This window comes from Salmo trutta, chromosome 24, assembly GCF_901001165.1.
Source record: "Salmo trutta chromosome 24, fSalTru1.1, whole genome shotgun sequence".
Taxonomy (NCBI): domain Eukaryota; kingdom Metazoa; phylum Chordata; class Actinopteri; order Salmoniformes; family Salmonidae; genus Salmo; species Salmo trutta.
The window spans coordinates 49,687,799-49,709,472 of NC_042980.1; the positions used below are offsets into that span (position 1 = coordinate 49,687,799).

The following is a 21,674-nucleotide window of genomic DNA, read 5'->3' on the forward strand; positions in this document are numbered from 1 at the left end:
ATTAACCTCCTCCATGTATATCTCCACTAGGTCAGGATATTAAACCTCCGTCCATGTATTATCTCACTAGGTCAGGAGATTAACTCCATGTATCTCTCACTAGGTCAGGTATTAACCCCTCCATATCTCACAGGTCAGGATATTAAACCTCCTCCATGTATATCTCACTAGGTCAGGATATTAAACCTCCTCCTGTATATCTCACTAGGACAGGGATATTAAACCTCCTCCATGTATATCTCACTAGGTCAGGATATTAAACCTCCTCCATGTATATCTCACTAGGTCAGGATATTAAACCTCCTCCATGTATATCTCACTAGGTCAGGATATTAAACCTCCTCCATGTATATCTCACTAGGTCAGGATATTAAACCATCCCCATGTATATCTCACTAGGTCAGGATATTAAATCTCCCTCCTGTATATCTCACTAGGTCAGGATATTTACACCTCCTCCATGTATATCTCCACTAGGTCAGGATATTAAACCTCCTCCATTTGTATATCTCACTAGTTCAGAATATTAAACCTCCTTCATGTTATATCTCACTACGGTCAGGAAATTAAACCTCCATGTATATCTCACTAGATCAGGATACTTAAACCTCCATGTATATCTCCACTTAGGTCAGGATATTAAACCTCCTCCATGTAATATCTCAACTCCGTCAGGATATTTAAATCTCCTCCATGTATATCTTCACTAGGTCAGGAAATTAAACCTCCTCCATTTCTCACTAGGTCAGGGTATTTAAACCTCCTCCATGTTATAATCTCAGTAGGTCAGGGTATTAAACCTCCTCCATGTATATCTCACTAGGTCAGGATATTAAACCTCCTCCAAGGTCAGGATATTAACCTCCTCCAAGGTCAGGATATTAAACCTCCTCCATGTATATCTCACTAGGTCAGGATATTAAACCTCCTCCATGTATATCTCACTAGGTCAGGATATTAAACCTCCTCCATGTATATCTCACTAGGTCAGGATATTAAACCTCCTCCATGTATATCTCACTAGGTCAGGATATAAACCTCCTCCATGTATATCTCACTAGGTCAGGATATTAAACCTCCTCCATGTATATCTCACTAGGTCAGGATATTAAACCTCCTCCATGTATATCTCACTAGGTCAGGATATTAAACCTCCATGTATATCTCACTAGGTCAGGGTATTATACACCTCCTCCATGTATATCTCACTAGGTCAGGATATTAAACCTCCTCCATGTATATCTCACTAGGTCAGGATATTAAACCTCCTCCATGTATATCTCACTAGGACAGGATATTAAACCTCTATGTATATCTCACTAGGTCAGGATGTTAAACCTCCTCCATGTATATCTCACTAGGTCAGGATATTAAACCTCCTCCGTGTATATCTCACTAGGTCAGGATATTAAACCTCCTCCATGTATATCTCACTAGGTCAGGATGTTAAACCTCCTCCATGTATATCTCACTAGGTCAGGATATTAAAACTCCATGTATATCTCACTAGGTCAGGGTATTAAACCTCCTCCATGTATATCTCACTAGGTCAGGATATTAAACCTCCTCCATGTATATCTCACTAGGTCAGGATATTAAACCTCCTCCATGTATATCTCACTAGGTCAGGATATTAAACCTCCTCCATGTATATCTCACTAGGTCAGGATATTAAACCTCCTCCATGTATATCTCACTAGGTCAGGATATTAAACCTCCTCCATGTATATCTCACTAGGTCAGGATATTAAACCTCCTCCATGTATATCTCACTAGGTCAGGATATTAAACCTCCTCCATGTATATCTCACTAGGTCAGGATATTAAATCTCCTCCATGTATATCTCACTAGGTCAGAATATTAAACCTCCTTCATGTATATCTCACTAGGTCAGGAAATTAAACCTCCATGTATATCTCACTAGATCAGGATATTAAACCTCCATGTATATCTCACTAGGTCAGGATATTAAACCTCCTCCATGTATATCTCACTACGTCAGGATATTAAATCTCCTCCATGTATATCTCACTAGGTCAGGAAATTAAACCTCCTCCATCTCACTAGGTCAGGGTATTAAACCTCCTCCATGTATATCTCAGTAGGTCAGGGTATTAAACCTCCTCCATGTATATCTCACTAGGTCAGGATATTAAACCTCCTCCAAGGTCAGGATATTAACCTCCTCCAAGGTCAGGATATTAAACCTCCTCCATGTATATCTCACTAGGTCAGGATATTAAACCTCCTCCATGTATATCTCACTAGGTCAGGATATTAAACCTCCTCCATGTATATCTCACTAGGTCAGGATATTAAACCTCCTCCATGTATATCTCACTAGGTCAGGATATTAAACCTCCTCCATGTATATCTCACTAGGTCAGGATATTAAACCTCCTCCATGTATATCTCACTAGGTCAGGATATTAAACCTCCATGTATATCTCACTAGGTCAGGGTATTAAACCTCCTCCATGTATATCTCACTAGGTCAGGATATTAAACCTCCTCCATGTATATCTCACTAGGTCAGGACATTAAACCTCCTCCATGTATATCTCACTAGGTCAGGGTATTAAACCTCCTCCATGTATATCTCACTAGGTCAGGATATTAAACCTCCTCCATGTATATCTCACTAGGTCAGGATATTAAACCTCCTCAATGTATATCTCACTAGGTCAGGGTATTAAACCTCCTCAATGTATATCTCACCAGGTCAGGGTATTAAACCTCCTCCATGTATATCTCACTAGGTCAGGATATTAAACCTCCTCCATGTATATCTCACTAGGTCAGGGTATTAAAACTCCATGTATATCTCATTAGGTCAGGGTATTTAAGCCTTAACCTTTATTTAACTAGACAAGTCAGTTAATAACGCATTTTTATTTACAATGGCGGCCTACACCGGCCAAACCCTGACGATGCTGGGCCGCCCTATGGGACTCCCAATCACGACCAGCTATGATACAGCCTGGAATCAAACCAGAGGGTCTGTAGTGACGCCTCTAGCAATGAGATGCAGTGCCTTAGACCACTGTGCCACTCGGGAACACTCATTCATGATTTCCTTAAGAGCATGAGGGTGATAGTTTGTAGTGTGATTTCCTTTACGGTCCATTGATGTATTTAAAACCACATTGTAATCTCCCACCATAATAATAGTCTTGTATTGCTTGTGGCGTTGATCAATTATAATATATATTTTCAAAAGAAGCGTGGATCATTATTTGGACCGTATAGATTAATGAGCCATATCTGTTTATGGTCCAATAACATATTTAAAATCATCCATCTAACTTGCAGATCTGTTTGGACAATTTGCACATTCGGATCAAAATGACCGTTAATCAATATCATCACCCCTTTTGAGTTTCTTTGCCCCATGGGAGAAGTATATTTTACCCCCCAGTCCATTTTCCACACCAAATCATCGACCACTGGTTGTTCTTGTGGGCAAAATGTTGTCATCAATGTCTGGCATTCTCTGGATTTATGGTGCTTTCAAGACAACTGGGAACTCAGAGAAAAACAAGGTTGAATCATGACGTCAGTGATCTTCAGGTCGGAGTTCTAGAAAGAGGTACGAATTCCCGACTTGGATGACCGTTCAAAACGTATTTTCCCAGTCGGAGCTCGTTTTTTTTTTTTTTTCCCATAGTTCCCAGTTTTCTTGAAGTCACTGAAGTCTGCGATTTCTCAGTTTCCAGTTGTGTTGAAAGCAGCAGAAGTCATGCTGGATTGACAGCGTGGCCAATGTTGAACATTTCTCCTTTTAAGCTTGGAAAAGAGACCCTTAAACCCAGATTTGGGACCACACACCCTCTCCACTGAATAGCAAGCTAGTGATTGCTTTGCAGTGCTTACAGTTAGCCACTGATTCCTTCCAAACAACTCATTGTTGAATTTGCCATTTCCAATTTGTTGTGTAACGTTTATGTCCAATGGCCGATGAACACTGATATGTTCTTTCTATAATTTCTCTTCATATGACAAGGATTGAAAAGGATTTGCCAGTAGATTGTCGACTTGATTCATGATGACTGCTAGTTTGCTAGCGAAGATTTTGAAAATATGATGTTGACATGATCAGTCCAATCAAAGCTACTGTAGATATAACGTGATTTGACATCATTTTATCTGTGGCCAATGACCTTGAGCCGTCTTGGATGGGCACTTCTAATGTAACTCTACGGCAGCCCCCAAGGGGCTTGACCTTGAGCTCTCCACGTAGATTTTGCGGTGAGTTTAGAATGAGGCTGTGACGTTACAAAATGGTGGAAAAGGTCAAGGGGTCCGAATACTTTCCAAATGCTCTGTATGGGCCATCCGAGATTACCTAAAAAAAAACAGGCCACTTCGACAGAGCCATGACCAGACGTGACTTTTTTTGTACCAGGTTAGGAGAATTTTCACCGCAGATTAAGAGAATAAGGTTAAAGTTAGGAAAGGGGGTTAATAATAATTGGTGGTTGTCCTATTGAAACGTACAAGGTTAGGGGAAAGTGGAAGAGGTAAGAGGGTTTACTCCACCCAAAATCTATCCACGAAAATAAGACCATGAAGTGAGGAAGTATGTTGCATTGAGAAATCCCATGCAGCCTTCAAGTTGAAACACTGGAATGTGAGATGGGAACATCCCAATCATTATTTCTTTGAATGATTTTTAAATTTGAGAGTCATTATTTCTATGTAGCCTTAATTTTCTGTTTTGACGGCTACAGCACAGTTCCACCTTCAAAACCTCTTCCATGCGCCTGCCTGCCCAGTTAACACTGAATCTGATTGAATTTAAACTAATTCAGTGATGTTTGCGTTCGGGTGGATTTTGCTGAATAATGTATTCATGTATAAATTTGATATTTTGTTTAAAGAATTTATTGAAGAAATGTAAGTACTCTTCAGAAAGCCAGTGGGACAGTACAGTCCTATTGTTATAGTGGGTCAATTATAACACTGGTTCAGATCTTAAAGAAAAATACAAAAATATTATTTTATTAACTTGAGAGAATTCTACATAGACGTACAGACGCAAGTTCAGACGTAAATTCAGACCAATCATTTAAACCAAGTTGACAAAGCAGAGCCATAGAGAAACAAACCATTTAAACCAAGCAGAGCCATACAGAAACAAACCATTTAAACCAAGCAGAGCCATACAGAAACAAACCATTTAAACCATACAGAGATACATTTTGACGTACTGCTCCAATGTGGCATTTCTTCAGTGATGCATCGATCTCGATCAACAAACCACCTGAACCGTTGTTCAGTCACTACTGAGAAAATGGTTTCAGTACTTGTATAGTGATAGTCTATACATGTAGACTATCTAGACAGAGAGGGTGCTACTGTAATGTACAGGTTAAAGGGATACGTTGGTCATTTTGACAATGAAGCCAGTTATCTACTTCCACACAGTCAGATAAATGGTGTCCAGGGGTTCATGTCTGTGTGCAGTTTGAAGGAAGTTGCTAACTAGAGTCAGCACAATGGACAGGAAGTACAGCGCCTTCGGAAAGTATTCAGACTCCTCGACTTTTTCCACATTTTGTTACGTTAAAGCCTTTTTCTAAAATGGATTAAATAAATAACCATTCTCAGCAATCTACACCCAATAACATCAAAGCGGAAATAGGTTTAGACATTTTTGCAAATGTATTAAAAATAAAAACAGAAATAACTTATTTACATAAGTATTCAGACCCTTTGCTACGAGACTCGAAATTGAGCTCTGGTGCATCCTGTTTCCATTGATCATCCTTGGGATGTTTCTACAACGTGATTGGAGTCCACCTGTGGTAAATTCAATTGATTGGACATGATTTGGAAAGGCACACAGCTGTCTATATAAGGTCCCACACAGTTTACAGTGCATGTCAGAACAAAAATGGCAGGTAGCCTAGTGGTTAGAGCATTGGACTAGTAACTAGCAGGTAGCCTAGTGGTTAGAGTGTTGGGACAGTAACCAGCAGGTAGCCTAGTGGTTAGAGCGTTGGGACAGTAACCAGCAGGTAGCCTAGTGGTTAGAGCGTTGGGACAGTAACCAGCAGGTATCCTAGTGGTTAGAGCGTTGGGCCAGTAACCAGCAGGTAGCCTAGTGGTTAGAGCGTTGGGCCAGTAACCAGCAGGTAGCCTAGTGGTTAGAGCGTTGGGCCAGTAACCAGCAGGTAGCCTAGTGGTTAGAGCGTTGGGCCAGTAACCAGCAGGTAGTCTAGTGGTTAGAGCGTTGGGCCAGTAACCAGCAGGTAGCCTAGTGGTTAGAGCGTTGGGCCAGTAACCAGCAGGTAGCCTAGTGGTTAGAGCGTTGGGTCAGTAACCAAAAGGTTGCTAGATCGAATCCCCGAGCTGACAAGATAAAAATCTGCCGTTCTGCCCCTGAACAAGGCAGTTAACCCGCTGTCATTGTAAATAAGAATGTGAACTGACTTGCCTAGTTCAATAAAAATAAAAAAACAAGCCATGATGTTGAAGGAATTGTCCGTAGAGCTCCAGAACAGAATTGTGTCTAGGCACAGATCTGGGGAAGGGTGCCTAAACATTTCTGAAGCGTTGAAGGTCCCCAATAACACATCATTCTTAAATGGAAGTTTGGAACCACCAAGAGTCTTCCTAAAGCTGGCTGCCCGGCCAAACTGAGCAATCGGGGGAGAAGGACCTTGATCAGGGAGGTGACTAACAGCCCGAGGGTCATTCTGAAAGAGCTCCGGCGTTCCTCCGCTGAAAAACATCCCCACAGCATGATGCTGCCACCACCATGATTTGATTCGAGGCTGTAATGACTGCCAAAGGTGCTTCAACAAAGTACTGAATACTATTTTTATATTTTTAATACATTTGCCAAAATCTCTAAAAAACCTGTTTTTGCTTTGTCATTATGGGGTATTGTGACGTCATTATGGGGTATTGTGACGTCCTTATGGGGTATTGTGACGTCATTATGGGGTATTGTGTGTAGATTGATGATGAAAGACAACAATATAATCCATTTTAGAATACGGCTGTAACGTAACAAAAAGTGGGAAAAGCTAAGGGGTCTGAGTACTTTCTGAATGCCCTGTATGTGATATCAGCTAGCATTACCTCTGACTTCCTTCATACTGGATGCAGAGACATAAAAATGGCATCCACATGGTATTCATCTGACTCTGGGGAAGTCAATAAATTGTCAAAATCCCGAAGTATGCCGTTAACTCCTGGTGGCAGATGGACAGTTGAAATCCGTTTGGTCACGTTTCCTTCATCCTCCACCCCGTCGTCTTCGACCTCACATCATGTCCAGCTGTAGGGAGAGGAGAAGAACCACGGTAGTGAAGTCACAGATACCAACGGTTGATCTTGTAGGTGTGTAGCCGCCAACCCCCACGAACACACTTTCTCCTTGTAAATGTAAAAGGGTAACACTAACCAAGTCGTCCACATCTCCCGTATCGTCCACCACAGCTGCTACGACCTCCTCTTTCTTCTCCTCTGCAGTCAGGAACTAAGGGCAGAGGCAGGCGTCAATCAGGAACTAGGACTGGACAACTTCTCGTCAGTCATAACATTTAAGTCATTTAGCAGACGCTCTTATCCAGAGCGACTTAAAGTAGTGAGTGCATACATTTCATACATTTTTTTTTGCACTGGCCCCCCGTGGGAATCGAACCCACAACCCTGGCGTTGCACACACCATGCTCTACCAACTGAGCCACAGGGAAGCCGTACATAATACAACCACTCAGATATACTGAACAAAAAATATAAAACGCAACAATTTCAAAGATTTTACTGAGTTACAGTTCATATAAGTAAAATCAGTCAATTGAAATAAATTCATTAGGTCCTAATCTATGGACTTCACATGATTGGGCAGGGGTGCAGCCATGGGTGGGCCTGGGATGGCAGGGGCGCAGCCATGGGTGGGCCTGGGATGGCAGGGGCGCAGCCATGGGTGGGCCTGGGATGGCAGGGGCACAGCCATGGGTGGGCCTGGGATGGCAGAGGCGCAGCCATGGGTGGGCCTGGGATGGCAGGGGCGCAGCCATGGGTGGGCCTGGGATGGCAGGGGCACAGCCATGGGTAGGCCTGGGATGGCATAAGCCCACCCACTGGGGAGGCAGGTCCAGCCAATTAGAATCAGTTTTCCCCCCACAAAATGGCTTTATTACAAACAAAAATACTCCTCAGCACCCCCCTACAGACGATCCCACAGGTGAGGAAGCAGAACGTGGAGGTCCTGGGCTGGCGTGGTTACACGTGGTCTGCGGTTGAGGCCAAATACTCTAAAATGACGTTGGAGGTGGCTTATGGTAGAGAAATTAACATTAAATTCTCTGCCAACAGTTCTGGTAGACAGTCTTTGCAGTCAGCATGCCAATTGCACGCTCCCTCAAAACTTGAGACATCTGTGGCCATTGTACTTTTTAGAGAGGCCTTTTATATACACACACAAGGTGTGTAATGATCCTGCTGTTTAATCAGCTTCTTGATATGCCACACCTGTCAGGTAGATGGATTATCTTGGCAAAGGAGAAATGCTCACAAACAGGGACGTAAACAAATTTGTGCACAAAATTTGAGAGAAATAAGCTTTTTTGTGAGTATGGAAAATTTCTGGGATCTTTTATTTCAGCTCATGAAACCAACACTTTACATGTTGTCTTTATATTTTTTGTGGGTCTGTTTACTTCAATGAACCATTCTAACGCCTGGTCACCCAGGAGGCAGCAGGTTCTCCTGTACCTGCTTGGCATCATGACTGGAGAACCGGCTCCCGTCAACTTCGTCCTTGTTGATCAGAGTCAGGGCATCTGTTAATCAATACCACAATCAATAACCTGCTCACAGAACAGAACGCTGCTTTAATGAAGAGCGTTAACATGAGGCCTGCTACTGTACCTTGGACTAGCATATCCCAGAATTCCTGAAGGCCTCTAACGGGAATACTCGTCTTCAGAGACTGGATGTAGCTGTTGTAGTGATCAGCATTCCCAACCTGGAGAAAGAGTTACAATAGATCAGCATTACCTACCTACCTACCTACCAACCAGAGAGGGAGTTACAATAGGAGATCAGCATTACCTACCTACCTACCTACCTAGAGGGAGTTACAATAGGAGATCAGCATTACCTACCTACCTACCTACCTACCTACCTACCTACCAGAGAGGGAGTTACAATAGGAGATCAGCATTACCTACCTACCTACCTACCTAACCTACCAGAGAGGGAGTTACAATAGGAGATCAGCATTACCTACCTACCTACCTACCTACCTACCTACCTACCTACCTACCTAGAGGGAGTTACAATAGGAGATCAGCAACTTATTCAAGGATCTAAACATACAGTGTAAAGTGTTGTATTGAATGGTCACCTGGACAGACTGCTCTCTGAAGGTCTGGATACAGGGGATGCACTTGATGTAGTAGTTCATGTTCTTGTTTCCAAGCAACTGCTCTATCCTGCCAGTCAGCTGTTGACACACTGGAGGACACATACAGACATGATGGGGTCAGGATGGGGTCATGAAAGGTCAAACGCTAGCCAGAGGGGTATCCTACCAAGCAAGCTACTCAGGGTTCTCTAAAGCTAGCCAGCTTCAGTTAGCTTCACATTCTAGCTCAGGCTAATCAAAATTTTAAAAATAATTTAAAAAAAATCTTTATTTAACTAGGCAAGTCAGTTAAAACCTGTCTGGGCTAGGGGGCAGTATTTTCACGGCCGGATGAAAAACGTACCCAATTTGAACAGGTTACTACTCTGTCCCAGAAACTAGAATATGTATATTATTAGTAGATTTGGATAGAAAACACTCTGACGTTTCTAAAACTGTTTGAATGGTGTCTGTATGTATAACAGAACTCATATGGCAGGCAAAAACCGAAGGAAAAATCCAAGCAGGAAATGAAAATCTTGTGGCTGTACTATTTTCAAGTCATTGCCAATGGAACACACAGTGACTAAGGATTCATTTTGCACTTTCTAAAGACTGTTGACGTCTAGTGGAAGCCTTAGGAAGTTGTTTGAGGCGTCTACGATGAACAGAGACCGAATGAGAAGGCAGGGAAGTTGGTGACCCGGGAAGGATATCAGTTCATTGGTGCACGTTCATGAGGGAGGATCCTCTGTTCCAAAACGTTTTTCAAGACACAGGAACCGTCCGGTTGAAATATTACTGAATCTTCACGTTCTAAAGGCCCTAAAGATTGATGCTATACAACGTTTGACATGTTTGAACAAACGTAAATAGATTTTTTTTTACTTTTCGTCGTGACATTGTCCGCGCGCTTCCTACATTCGGAGTAGCTGAACTGAATGCGCGAACAACAAGGAGTTATTTGGACATAAATTATGAACTTTATCGAACTAAACATTTGTTGTGGACCTGGGATCCCTGGAAGTGCCTTCTGATGAAGATTATTAAAGGTAAGTAAATATTTCTAATGTTATTTTTGCATTTAGATGACTCCAAAATGGCGGCTATCTGTATTGTGTAGTGTATTTTTCTGAGCACAGTACTCAGATTATTGCAAAGTGTGCTTTCCCAGTAAAGTTATTTTGAAATCTGTCAATGCGGTTGCATTCAGGAGATGTTAATCTATAATTCTTTGAATAACAGTTTAATATTTTATCAACGTTTATAATGAGTATTTTTGTAAATTGTAGTGATGATTCACCGGGAGTTTTGGGGGAAATACATTTTCTGAACGTCACGCGCCGATGTAAAATGCTGTTTTTAGATATAAATATGAACTTGATAGAACAAAAAATGCATGTATTGTCTAACATAATGTCCTAGGAGTGTCATCTGATGGAGATTGTCAAAGGTTAGTGCATCATTTTAGCTGGTTTTCTGCTTTTGGTGACGCCTGTCCTTGCATTGAAAATGGCTGTGTGTAATTTTTTGTCTATGTACTGTCCTAACATAATCTAACTTTATGCTTTCGCCGTAAAGCCTTTTGAAAATCGGACAACGTGGTTGGATTAAGGAGATGTTTATCTTTCAAATGGTGTAAAATAGTTGATTGCTTGAGAAATTGAAATTATTCGATTTTTGCTATCTTGTCAAGCAATCCCGTTACCGGGATGAGAACGGGAAGGGGGTCCCCTAGAGGTTAGAGCGTTGGGCCAGTAACCAGCAGGTAGCCTAGTGGTTAGAGCGTTGGGACAGTAACTAGCAGGTAGCCTAGTGGTTAGAGAGTTGGGCCAGTAACCAGCAGGTAGCCTAGTGGTTAGAGCGTTGGGCCAGTAACCAGCAGGTAGCCTAGTGGTTAGAGCGTTGGGCCAGTAACCAGCAGGTAGCCTAGTGGTTAGAGCGTTGGACCAGTAACCAGCAGGTAGCCAAGTCGTTAGAGCGTTGGACCAGTAACCAGCAGGTAGCCTAGTGGTTAGAGCATTGGGCAACCGAAAGGTTGCTGGATCGAATCCCAAAGCTGACAAGGTAAAAATCTGTGGTTCTGCCCCTGAACAAGGCAGTTAACCCACTGTTCCTAGGCCGTCATTGTAAATAAGAATTTGTTCCTAACCACTAGGCTACCTGCTGGTTACTGGCCCAACGCTCTAACCGCTAGGCTCTAACCGCTAGGCTCTAACCACTAGGCACTAACCACTAGGCACTAACCACTAGGCTCTAACCACTAGGCTCTAACCACTAGGCTCTAACCACTAGGCTCTAACCACTAGGCTCTAACCACTAGGCTCTAACCACTAGGCTCTAACCACTAGGCTCTAACCACTAGGCCACCTCTCCAAAAATGAATGAAAATATATCAGCAGGTGAAAATATATCAACAGTGAAATATGCTTTTAGAAGTGGCGTCTTTATTGTATTACTTCTCGTTCATGCCGTCTTTGGTGCTTATCAACGCAGGAGGACCTTTTCCCACTCCTATCCAGAAAATATTTGTCAAACAAAAGTTTTACTGTGAGTTAAGTTTCAAATGCGTTCTGTCATTGCTAAATAATATGTATTTTAACTTATTATAAAACATTTTTTTAAAGAAACAGACAAATCTAGTTCTCTTCCTCAGATGAAGGGGGTGATGGCGCAATCTTTGTGAGGGAGGGAATCTAATTGGTCCACAACTCACAGCTGAGACACTTCATTCAGGATAAATGGAGTTAGCCCTGAGTTAGCCCTGAGTTAGCCCTGAGTTAGCCCTGAGTTAGCCCTGAGTTAGCCCTGAGTTAGCCCTGAGTTAGCCCTGAGTTAGCCTGCCCTGGACCAGGTTAGTTCTGAATGCAGGATAGTGGAGTTAGCCCTGAGTTAGCCTGCCCTGGACCAGGTTAGTTCTGAATGCAGGATAGTGGAGTTAGCCCTGAGTTAGCCTGCCCTGGACCAGGTTAGTTCTGAATGCAGGATAGTGGAGTTAGCCCTGAGTTAGCCTGCCCTGGACCAGGTTAGTTCTGAATGCAGGGTAGTGGAGTTAGCCCTGAGTTAGCCTGCCCTGGACCAGGTTAGTTCTGAATGCAGGATAGTGGAGTTAGCCCTGAGTTAGCCTGCCCTGGACCAGGTTAGTTCTGAATGCAGGATAGTGGAGTTAGCCCTGAGTTAGCCTGCCCTGGACCAGGTTAGTTCTGAATGCAGGGTAGTGGAGTTAGCCCTGAGTTAGCCTGCCCTGGACCAGGTTAGTTCTGAATGCAGGGCAGTGGAGTTAGCCCTGAGTTAGCCTGCCCTGGACCAGGTTAGTTCTGAAGGATTCCTTGCTATAGAAATGTACCTGGCTAAAAGGTGAGCCACATTCATATGACTAGTTATCCCGAGTTGAACTCATGAGTAAACATACAGTATTAGAACACCTGCTTGGTAGGATACCCCCTCATGGTCATCTTGCCAATGACCATAAGAGCTGTCAAGACTGTACAAACAGATCTGGGACCAGGCTAGGCAGAAACTGTGGGCCATGAGACTCGTTTGAGAAGGAGAGACAGTAGAACCAGAAAATCATAATCTCACCCTCTCCAAACGGAAGACTCTTCTGGCGAATCAGAGTGCGGAAATCCCGTGCTGGATCTACACTGCCCACCTGGTAGAGGAACACAGGTCAACATACAGCACACCTGGTAGAGGAACACAGGTAAATATATAGTACACTTGGTAGAGGAATACAGGTAAACATACAGAACACCTGGTAGAGGAACACCTGGTAGAGGAACACAGGTCAACATACAGAACACCTGGTAGAGGAACACAGGTCAACATACAGAACACCTGGTAGAGGAACACCTGGTAGAGGAACACCTGGTAGAGGAACACCTGGTAGAGGAATACAGGTCAACATACAGCACACCTGGTAGAGGGACACAGGTCAACATACAGAACACCTGGTAGAGGAACACCTGGTAGAGGAACACCTGGTAGAGGAACACAGGTCAACATACAGCACACCTGGTAGAGGAACACAGGTAAACATACAGCACACCTGGTAGAGGAACACCTGGTAGAGGAACACAGGTAAACATACAGAACACCTGGTAGAGGAACACCTGGTAGAGGAACACAGGTCAACATACAGAACACCTGGTAGAGGAACACAGGTCAACATACAGCACACCTGGTAGAGGAACACCTGGTAGAGGGACACAGGTCAACATACAGAACACCTGGTAGAGGGACACAGGTCAACATACAGAACACCTGGTAGAGGAACACCTGGTAGAGGAACACCTGGTAGAGGAACACAGGTCAACATACAGAACACCTGGTAGAGGAACACCTGGTAGAGGAATACAGGTAAACATACAGAACACCTGGTAGAGGAATACAGGTCAACATACAGAACACCTGGTAGAGGAACACCTGGTAGAGGAACACAGGTAAACATACAGCACACCTGGTAGAGGAATACAGGTAAACATACAGAACACCTGGTAGAGGAGCACCTGGTAGAGGAACACCTGGTAGAGGAATACAGGTCAACATACAGAACACCTGGTAGAGGAACACAGGTCAACATACAGAACACCTGGTAGAGGAATACAAGTCAACATACAGAACACCTGGTAGAGGAACACAGGTCAACATACAGAACACCTGGTAGAGGAATACAGGTCAACATACAGAACACCTGGTAGAGGAATACAGGTCAACATACAGAACACCTGGTAGAGGAATACAGGTCAACATACAGAACACCTGGTAGAGGAACACAGGTCAACATACAGAACACCTGGTAGAGGAACACCTGGTAGAGGAACACAGGTCAACATACAGCACACCTGGTAGAGGAACACAGGTAAACATACAGAACACCTGGTAGAGGAACACCTGGTAGAGGAACACAGGTCAACATACAGAACACCTGGTAGAGGAACACCTGGTAGAGGAACACCTGGTAGTGGAACACCTGGTAGAGGAACACAGGTCAACATACAGAACACCTGGTAGAGGAACACCTGGTAGAGGAATACAGGTAAATACACTTTTTTGGTTACTACATGATTCCATATGTGTTATTTCATAGTTGATGTCTTCACTATTATTCTACAATGTAGAAAATAGTAAAACAATTAAGAAAAACCCTTGAATTAGTAGGTGTGTCCAATCTTTTGACTGGTACTGGATATGATAGTGTACTTCTCAGGAAGTTTCAATAATTCCAGATCCCGTGTTAAGTCCTCCGGCCATCTCTCACCTGTGTGATGCTTCCCTCTGTGATGTCAGCCAGGTTAAAGTCGTCATCCTCGTCAACTTTGGCCTTCTTGGCATCAGATTCCTCAGTGCTGCAGAGGATGAAGAGGATCAGTTATATTTTGGGGATGTACTCAACTGGTTTCGCGTGAATCCTCGAAATACATGCGCTTGTATGAAACAATCCTCCTTCTCCACTAACGTATCATGAGGCAAATTACATTTACATAGGAGGAATCCCAAAACACGTGTAAAGACAAATAAAAGCCATTTTCTAGATAAAAGGATAAGTGGCGTATGGTTTTTAAAACGGGAGCTTTTCCCCTTAGAGAAAAGAGCAGATTCATAGGGGGTGTGGATTATTAAAAACATTTCTGCGTTAGCTTCCTGGAAGATCCACCCGAAGGCCATTGAGGAGATCAAACTCCTCTGTTTGCCTGTTACCCGCCTCTCTCCTACATATGGTGCCCCCTTATCGGATCCCGGACAGAGTCGTTGAGGAGAAAACAGACTTTTGCCAAATACTTAATCTCCCATGGAGTGTTCTACACAACTGATATGATCACAATACTGTTCCCAGCCTTGTTGTAAAGAGATAACAAGTAGTTTAGAACCAATCACAATACTGTTCCCAGCCCTGTTGTAAAGAGATAACAAGTAGTTTAGAACCAATCACAATACTGTTCCCAGCCCTGTTGTAAAGAGATAAGTAGTTTAGAACCAATCAGAATACTGTTCCCAGCCCTGTTGTAAAGAGATAACAAGTAGTTTAGAACCAATCAGAATACTGTTCCCAGCCCTGTTGTAGAAAGATAACAAGTAGTTTAGAACCAATCAGAATACTGTTCCCAGCCCTGTTGAATAGAACCCATCTGAAACAGCATAAATGAGGTGACAGACTAGTAGCTATGAGTCTTCCCTGTGGCTCAGTTGGTAGAGTATGGTGTGTGCAAAGCCAGGGTTGTGGGTTCGATTCCCACGGGGGACCAGTACAGTGTTGAATAGAACTCATCTGAAACAGCATAAATGAGGTGACAAACTAGTAGCTATGAGATTTGAATCACATTCCTACCTGTTCCCAAACAGCTAGAACGTAGACCTACCTGTTCCCAAACAGCTAGAACGTAGACCTACCCGTTCCCAAACAGCTAGAATGTAGACCTACCTGTTGCCAAACAGCTAGAACGTAGACCTACCTGTTGCCAAACAGCTAGAACGTAGACCTACCTGTTCCCAAACAGCTAGAACGTAGACCTACCTGTTCCCAAACAGCTAGAACGTAGACCTACCTGTTCCCAAACAGCTAGAATGTAGACCTACCTGTTCCCAAACAGCTAGAATGTAGACCTACCTGTTCCCAAACAGCTAGAATGTAGACCTACCTGTTGCCAAACAGCTAGAACGTAGACCTACCCGTTCCCAAACAGCTAGAATGTAGACCTACCTGTTGCCAAACAGCTAGAACGTAGACCTACCCAATCCCAAACAGCTAGAACGTAGACCTACCCGTTCCCAAACAGCTAGAACGTAGACCTACCCGTTCCCAAACAACTAGAACGTAGACCTACCCGTTAACCAAACAGCTAGTGATGTAGACCTACCCGTTCCCAAACAGCTAGAACGTAGACCTACCCGTTGCCAAACAGCTAGAATGTAGACCTACCCATTCCCAAACAGCTAGAACGTAGACCTACCCGTTCCCAAACAGCTAGAACGTAGACCTACCCGTTGCCAAACAGCTAGAACGTAGACCTACCCGTTCCCAAACAGCTAGAACGTAGACCTACCCGTTCCCAAACAGCTAGAACGTAGACCTACCTGTTCCCAAACAGCTAGAATGTAGACCTACCCGTTCCCAAACAGCTAGAACGTAGACCTACCCGTTCCCAAACAGCTAGAACGTAGACCTACCTGTTGCCAAACAGCTAGAACGTAGACCTACCCGTTCCCAAACAGCTAGAATGTAGACCTACCCATTCCCAAACAGCTAGAACGTAGACCTACTTGTTGCCAAACAGCTAGAATGTAGACCTACCCGTTCCCAAACAGCTAGAATGTAGACCTACCCGTTCCCAAACAGCTAGAACGTAGACCTACTCGTTCCCAAACAGCTAGAACGTAGACCTACCTGTTGCCAAACAGCTAGAACGTAGACCTACCTGTTCCCAAACAGCTAGAATGTAGACCTACCCGTTCCCAAACAGCTAGAACGTAGACCTACCTGTTGCCAAACAGCTAGAACGTAGACCTACCCGTTCCCAAACAGCTAGAACGTAGACCTACCTGTTGCCAAACAGCTAGAATGTAGACCTACCCGTTCCCAAACAGCTAGAACGTAGACCTACCTGTTCCCAAACAGCTAGAACGTAGACCTACCTGTTGCCAAACAGCTAGAATGTAGACCTACCCGTTCCCAAACAGCTAGTGACGTAGACCTACCCGTTGCCAAACAGCTAGAACGTAGACCTACCTGTTGCCAAACAGCTAGAATGTAGACCTACCCGTTCCCAAACAGCTAGTGACGTAGACCTACCCGTTGCCAAACAGCTAGAACGTAGACCTACCCGTTGCCAAACAGCTAGAACGTAGACCTACCTGTTGCCAAACAGCTAGAATGTAGACCTACCTGTTCCCAAACAGCTCCTTGCTGGTCTTCAGTTCCTTCTTCTTCACCACCTCCTTCAGAGGGAACTTCTTCTTCATCGTCTCCAGGGGGGCTTGACAGCGGCTGGCCACCGCCAGGGGGCGCTGGAGAGCTGCAGTCAGCCAGGGGTCCATGGGGGGGAGCGGAGCACTGGGATTCACCGCCCGATGGTGCAGGCACTGTAGTGGGGGGGGGGGGGGGGGGGGGGGGGGGGGAATATGTGGTAACTACCTGGAACAGTCTCTGGTATTGGGGATGAGCCCTACCTGGAACAGTCTCTGGTATTGGGGATGAGCCCTACCTGGAACAGTCTCTGGTATTGGGGATGAGCCCTACCTGGAACAGTCTCTGGTACTGGGGATGAGCCCTACCTGGAACAGTCTCTGGTACTGGGGGATGAGCCCTACCTGGAACAGTCTCTGGTACTGGGGATGAGCCCTACCTGGAACAGTCTCTGGTACTGGGGATGAGCCCTACCTGGAACAGTCTCTGGTATTGGGGATGAGCCCTACCTGGAACAGTCTCTGGTATTGGGGATGAGCCCTACCTGGAACAGTCTCTGGTACTGGGGGATGAGCCCTACCTGGAACAGTCTCTGGTACTGGGGGATGAGCCCTACCTGGAACAGTCTCTGGTACTGGGGGATGAGCCCTACCTGGAACAGTCTCTGCTACTGGGGATGAGCCCTACCTGGAACAGTCTCTGCTACTGGGGATGAGCCCTACCTGGAACAGTCTCTGCTACTGGGGATGAGCCCTACCTGGAACAGTCTCTGCTACTGGGGATGAGCCCTACCTGGAACAGTCTCTGCTACTGGGGATGAGCCCTACCTGGAACAGTCTCTGCTACTGGGGATGAGCCCTACCTGGAACAGTCTCTGGTACTGGGGATGAGCCCTACCTGGAACAGTCTCTGGTACTGGGGATGAGCCCTACCTGGAACAGTCTCTGGTACTGGGGATGTGGTACCTACCTGGAACAGTCTCTGGTACTGGGGATGTGGTACCTACCTGGAACAGTCTCTGGTACTGGGGATGTGGTACCTACCTGGAACAGTCTCTGGTACTGGGGATGAGCCCTACCTGGAACAGTCTCTGGTACTGGGGATGAGCCCTACCTGGAACAGTCTCTGGTACTGGGGATGAGCCCTACCTGGAACAGTCTCTGGTACTGGGGATGAGCCCTACCTGGAACAGTCTCTGGTACTGGGGATGAGCCCTACCTGGAACAGTCTCTGGTACTGGGGATGAGCCCTACCTGGAACAGTCTCTGGTACTGGGGATGAGCCCTACCTGGAACAGTCTCTGGTACTGGGGATGAGCCCTACCTGGAACAGTCTCTGGTACTGGGGATGAGCCCTACCTGGAACAGTCTCTGGTACTGGGGATGAGCCCTACCTGGAACAGTCTCTGGTACTGGGGATGAGCCCTACCTGGAACAGTCTCTGGTACTGGGGATGAGCCCTACCTGGAACAGTCTCTGGTACTGGGGATGAGCCCTACCTGGAACAGTCTCTGGTACTGGGGATGAGCCCTACCTGGAACAGTCTCTGGTACTGGGGATGAGCCCTACCTGGAACAGTCTCTGGTACTGGGGATGAGCCCTACCTGGAACAGTCTCTGGTACTGGGGATGAGCCCTACCTGGAACAGTCTCTGGTACTGGGGATGAGCCCTACCTGGAACAGTCTCTGGTACTGGGGATGTGGTACCTACCTGGAACAGTCTCTGGTACTGGGGATGAGCCCTACCTGGAACAGTCTCTGGTACTGGGGATGAGCCCTACCTGGAACAGTCTCTGCTACTGGGGATGAGCCCTACCTGGAACAGTCTCTGCTACTGGGGATGAGCCCTACCTGGAACAGTCTCTGCTACTGGGGATGAGCCCTACCTGGAACAGTCTCTGGTACTGGGGATGAGCCCTACCTGGAACAGTCTCTGGTACTGGGGATGAGCCCTACCTGGAACAGTCTCTGGTACTGGGGATGAGCCCTACCTGGAACAGTCTCTGGTACTGGGGATGTGGTACCTACCTGGAACAGTCTCTGGTACTGGGGATGTGGTACCTACCTGGAACAGTCTCTGGTACTGGGGATGAGCCCTACCTGGAACAGTCTCTGGTACTGGGGATGAGCCCTACCTGGAACAGTCTCTGGTACTGGGGATGAGCCCTACCTGGAACAGTCTCTGGTACTGGGGATGAGCCCTACCTGGAACAGTCTCTGGTACTGGGGATGAGCCCTACCTGGAACAGTCTCTGGTACTGGGGATGAGCCCTACCTGGAACAGTCTCTGGTACTGGGGATGAGCCCTACCTGGAACAGTCTCTGGTACTGGGGATGAGCCCTACCTGGAACAGTCTCTGGTACTGGGGATGTGGTACCTACCTGGAACAGTCTCTGGTACTGGGGATGAGCCCTACCTGGAACAGTCTCTGGTACTGGGGATGAGCCCTACCTGGAACAGTCTCTGGTACTGGGGATGAGCCCTACCTGGAACAGTCTCTGGTACTGGGGATGAGCCCTACCTGGAACAGTCTCTGGTACTGGGGATGAGCCCTACCTGGAACAGTCTCTGGTACTGGGGATGAGCCCTACCTGGAACAGTCTCTGGTACTGGGGATGAGCCCTACCTGGAACAGTCTCTGGTACTGGGGGTTGGGAATGTGGTTGACTTTGAAGAGGTCCATTTTCTCTCCATCCTCATCCTCCTCCACCAACATCATGGAGTCAATCAGAGAGTCCACCGCTGACAGCTGTTCCTCTGGAAACAGGAAACAGGAAACAACCATCAAATGGAGTAAAAACATTCAGGCAAATAAAATCAGTCAGAAAACATACTGAGGACCGTGCTCATTGGTTGATCAACTACCTGAGTGGTCCACTAGCCTGAGGGAGTGTACATCCTAGTGCAGGAGTGGTCCACTAGCCTACCTGAGGGAGTGTACATCTTAGTGCAGGAGTGGTCCACTAGCCTACCTGAGGGAGTGTACATCCTAGTGCAGGAGTGGTCCACTAGTCTACCTGAGGGAGTGTACATCTTAGTGCAGGAGTGGTCCACTAGCCTACCTGAGGGAGTGTACATCCTAGTGCAGGAGTGGTCCACTAGCCTACCTGAGGGAGTGTACATCTTAGTGCAGGAGTGGTCCACTAGTCTACCTGAGGGAGTGTACATCCTAGTGCACTACCTGAGGGAGTGTACATCCTAGTGCAGGAGTGGTCCACTAGCCTACCTGAGGGAGTGTACATCCTAGTGCAGGAGTGGTCCACTAGTCTACCTGAGGGAGTGTACATCTTAGTGCAGGAGTGGTCCACTAGCCTACCTGAGGGAGTGTACATCCTAGTGCAGGAGTGGTCCACTAGCCTACCCGAGGGAGTGTACATCCTAGTGCAGGAGTGGTCCACTAGCCTACCCGAGGGAGTGTACATCCTAGTGCAGGAGTGGTCCACTAGCCTACCCGAGGGAGTGTACATCCTAGTGCAGGAGTGGTCCACTAGCCTACCCGAGGGAGTGTACATCCTAGTGCAGGAGTGGTCCACTAGCCTACCTGAGGGAGTGTACATCCTAGTGCAGGAGTGGTCCACTAGCCTACCTGAGGGAGTGTACTTCTTGTTGTTCTCCAGGGAAGGGAAGCTGTACTGCCTCAGATCTTCCATGAAGGGAAGCTGAACGTAGACCAGACACTACGGAGACAGAAGGTTCTAGAGTTAGTCTGGTCAGATCCATAAAGGGAACAGGGTAGGACCCATAAAGGGAACAGGGTATGACCCATAAAGGGAACAGGGTATGACCCATAAAGGGAACAGGGTAGGACCCATAAAGGGAACAGGGTAGGACCCATAAAGGGAACAGGGTATGACCCATAAAGGGAACAGGGTATGACCCATAAAGGGAACAGGGTATGACCCATAAAGGGAACAGGGTATGACCCATAAAGGGGACAGGGTATGACCCATAAAGGGAACAGGGTAGGACCCATAAAGGGAACAGGGTATGACCCATAAAGGGAACAGGGTATGACCCATAAAGGGGACAGGGTATGACCCATAAAGGGAACAGGGTATGACCCATAAAGGGAACAGGGTATGACCCATAAAGGGAACAGGGTATGACCCATAAAGGGGACAGGGTATGACCCATAAAGGGAACAGGGTATGACCCATAAAGGGAACAGGGTATGACCCATAAAGGGGATAGGGTATGACCCATAAAGGGGATAGGGTATGACCCATAAAGGGGGTAGGGTATGACCCATAAAGGGGACAGGGTATGACCCATAAAGGGAACAGGGTAGGACCCATAAAGGGAACAGGGTATGACCCATAAAGGGGACAGGGTATGACCCATAAAGGGAACAGGGTATGACCCATAAAGGGAACAGGGTAGGACCCATAAAGGGAACAGGGTAGGAC

At 45.9% G+C, this 21,674-nt stretch overlaps 1 protein-coding gene and 1 long non-coding RNA gene across 2 annotated transcripts in view; both read right to left on the reverse strand.

Moving 5' to 3' along the window:
* Window positions 1–6,956: 6,956 nt before the first annotated feature.
* The window catches only part of LOC115161455 (X-ray repair complementing defective repair in Chinese hamster cells 5), a 29,416-nt gene continuing 14,698 nt past the window's right edge, over window positions 6,957–21,674 (reverse strand). Inside the window, exons 12-21 of the mRNA XM_029712445.1 lie at window positions 20,855–20,945; window positions 19,895–20,025; window positions 17,248–17,444; window positions 14,626–14,713; window positions 12,948–13,017; window positions 9,366–9,475; window positions 8,888–8,984; window positions 8,732–8,799; window positions 7,416–7,490; window positions 6,957–7,289 (exon numbers count right to left, since the gene is read on the reverse strand). Coding sequence (XP_029568305.1) covers window positions 7,275–7,289; window positions 7,416–7,490; window positions 8,732–8,799; window positions 8,888–8,984; window positions 9,366–9,475; window positions 12,948–13,017; window positions 14,626–14,713; window positions 17,248–17,444; window positions 19,895–20,025; window positions 20,855–20,945 — 942 coding nt within the window. The 3' untranslated portion in view covers window positions 6,957–7,274. The remainder of the gene's footprint in view (window positions 7,290–7,415; window positions 7,491–8,731; window positions 8,800–8,887; window positions 8,985–9,365; window positions 9,476–12,947; window positions 13,018–14,625; window positions 14,714–17,247; window positions 17,445–19,894; window positions 20,026–20,854; window positions 20,946–21,674) is intronic.
* On the reverse strand, window positions 13,024–14,461 carry LOC115161456 (uncharacterized). Its single transcript, XR_003869265.1, has 3 exons — window positions 13,757–14,461; window positions 13,644–13,707; window positions 13,024–13,594 (listed from the first exon to the last, which is right to left on the reverse strand). It is a non-coding gene; the product is annotated as an uncharacterized LOC115161456 (long non-coding RNA).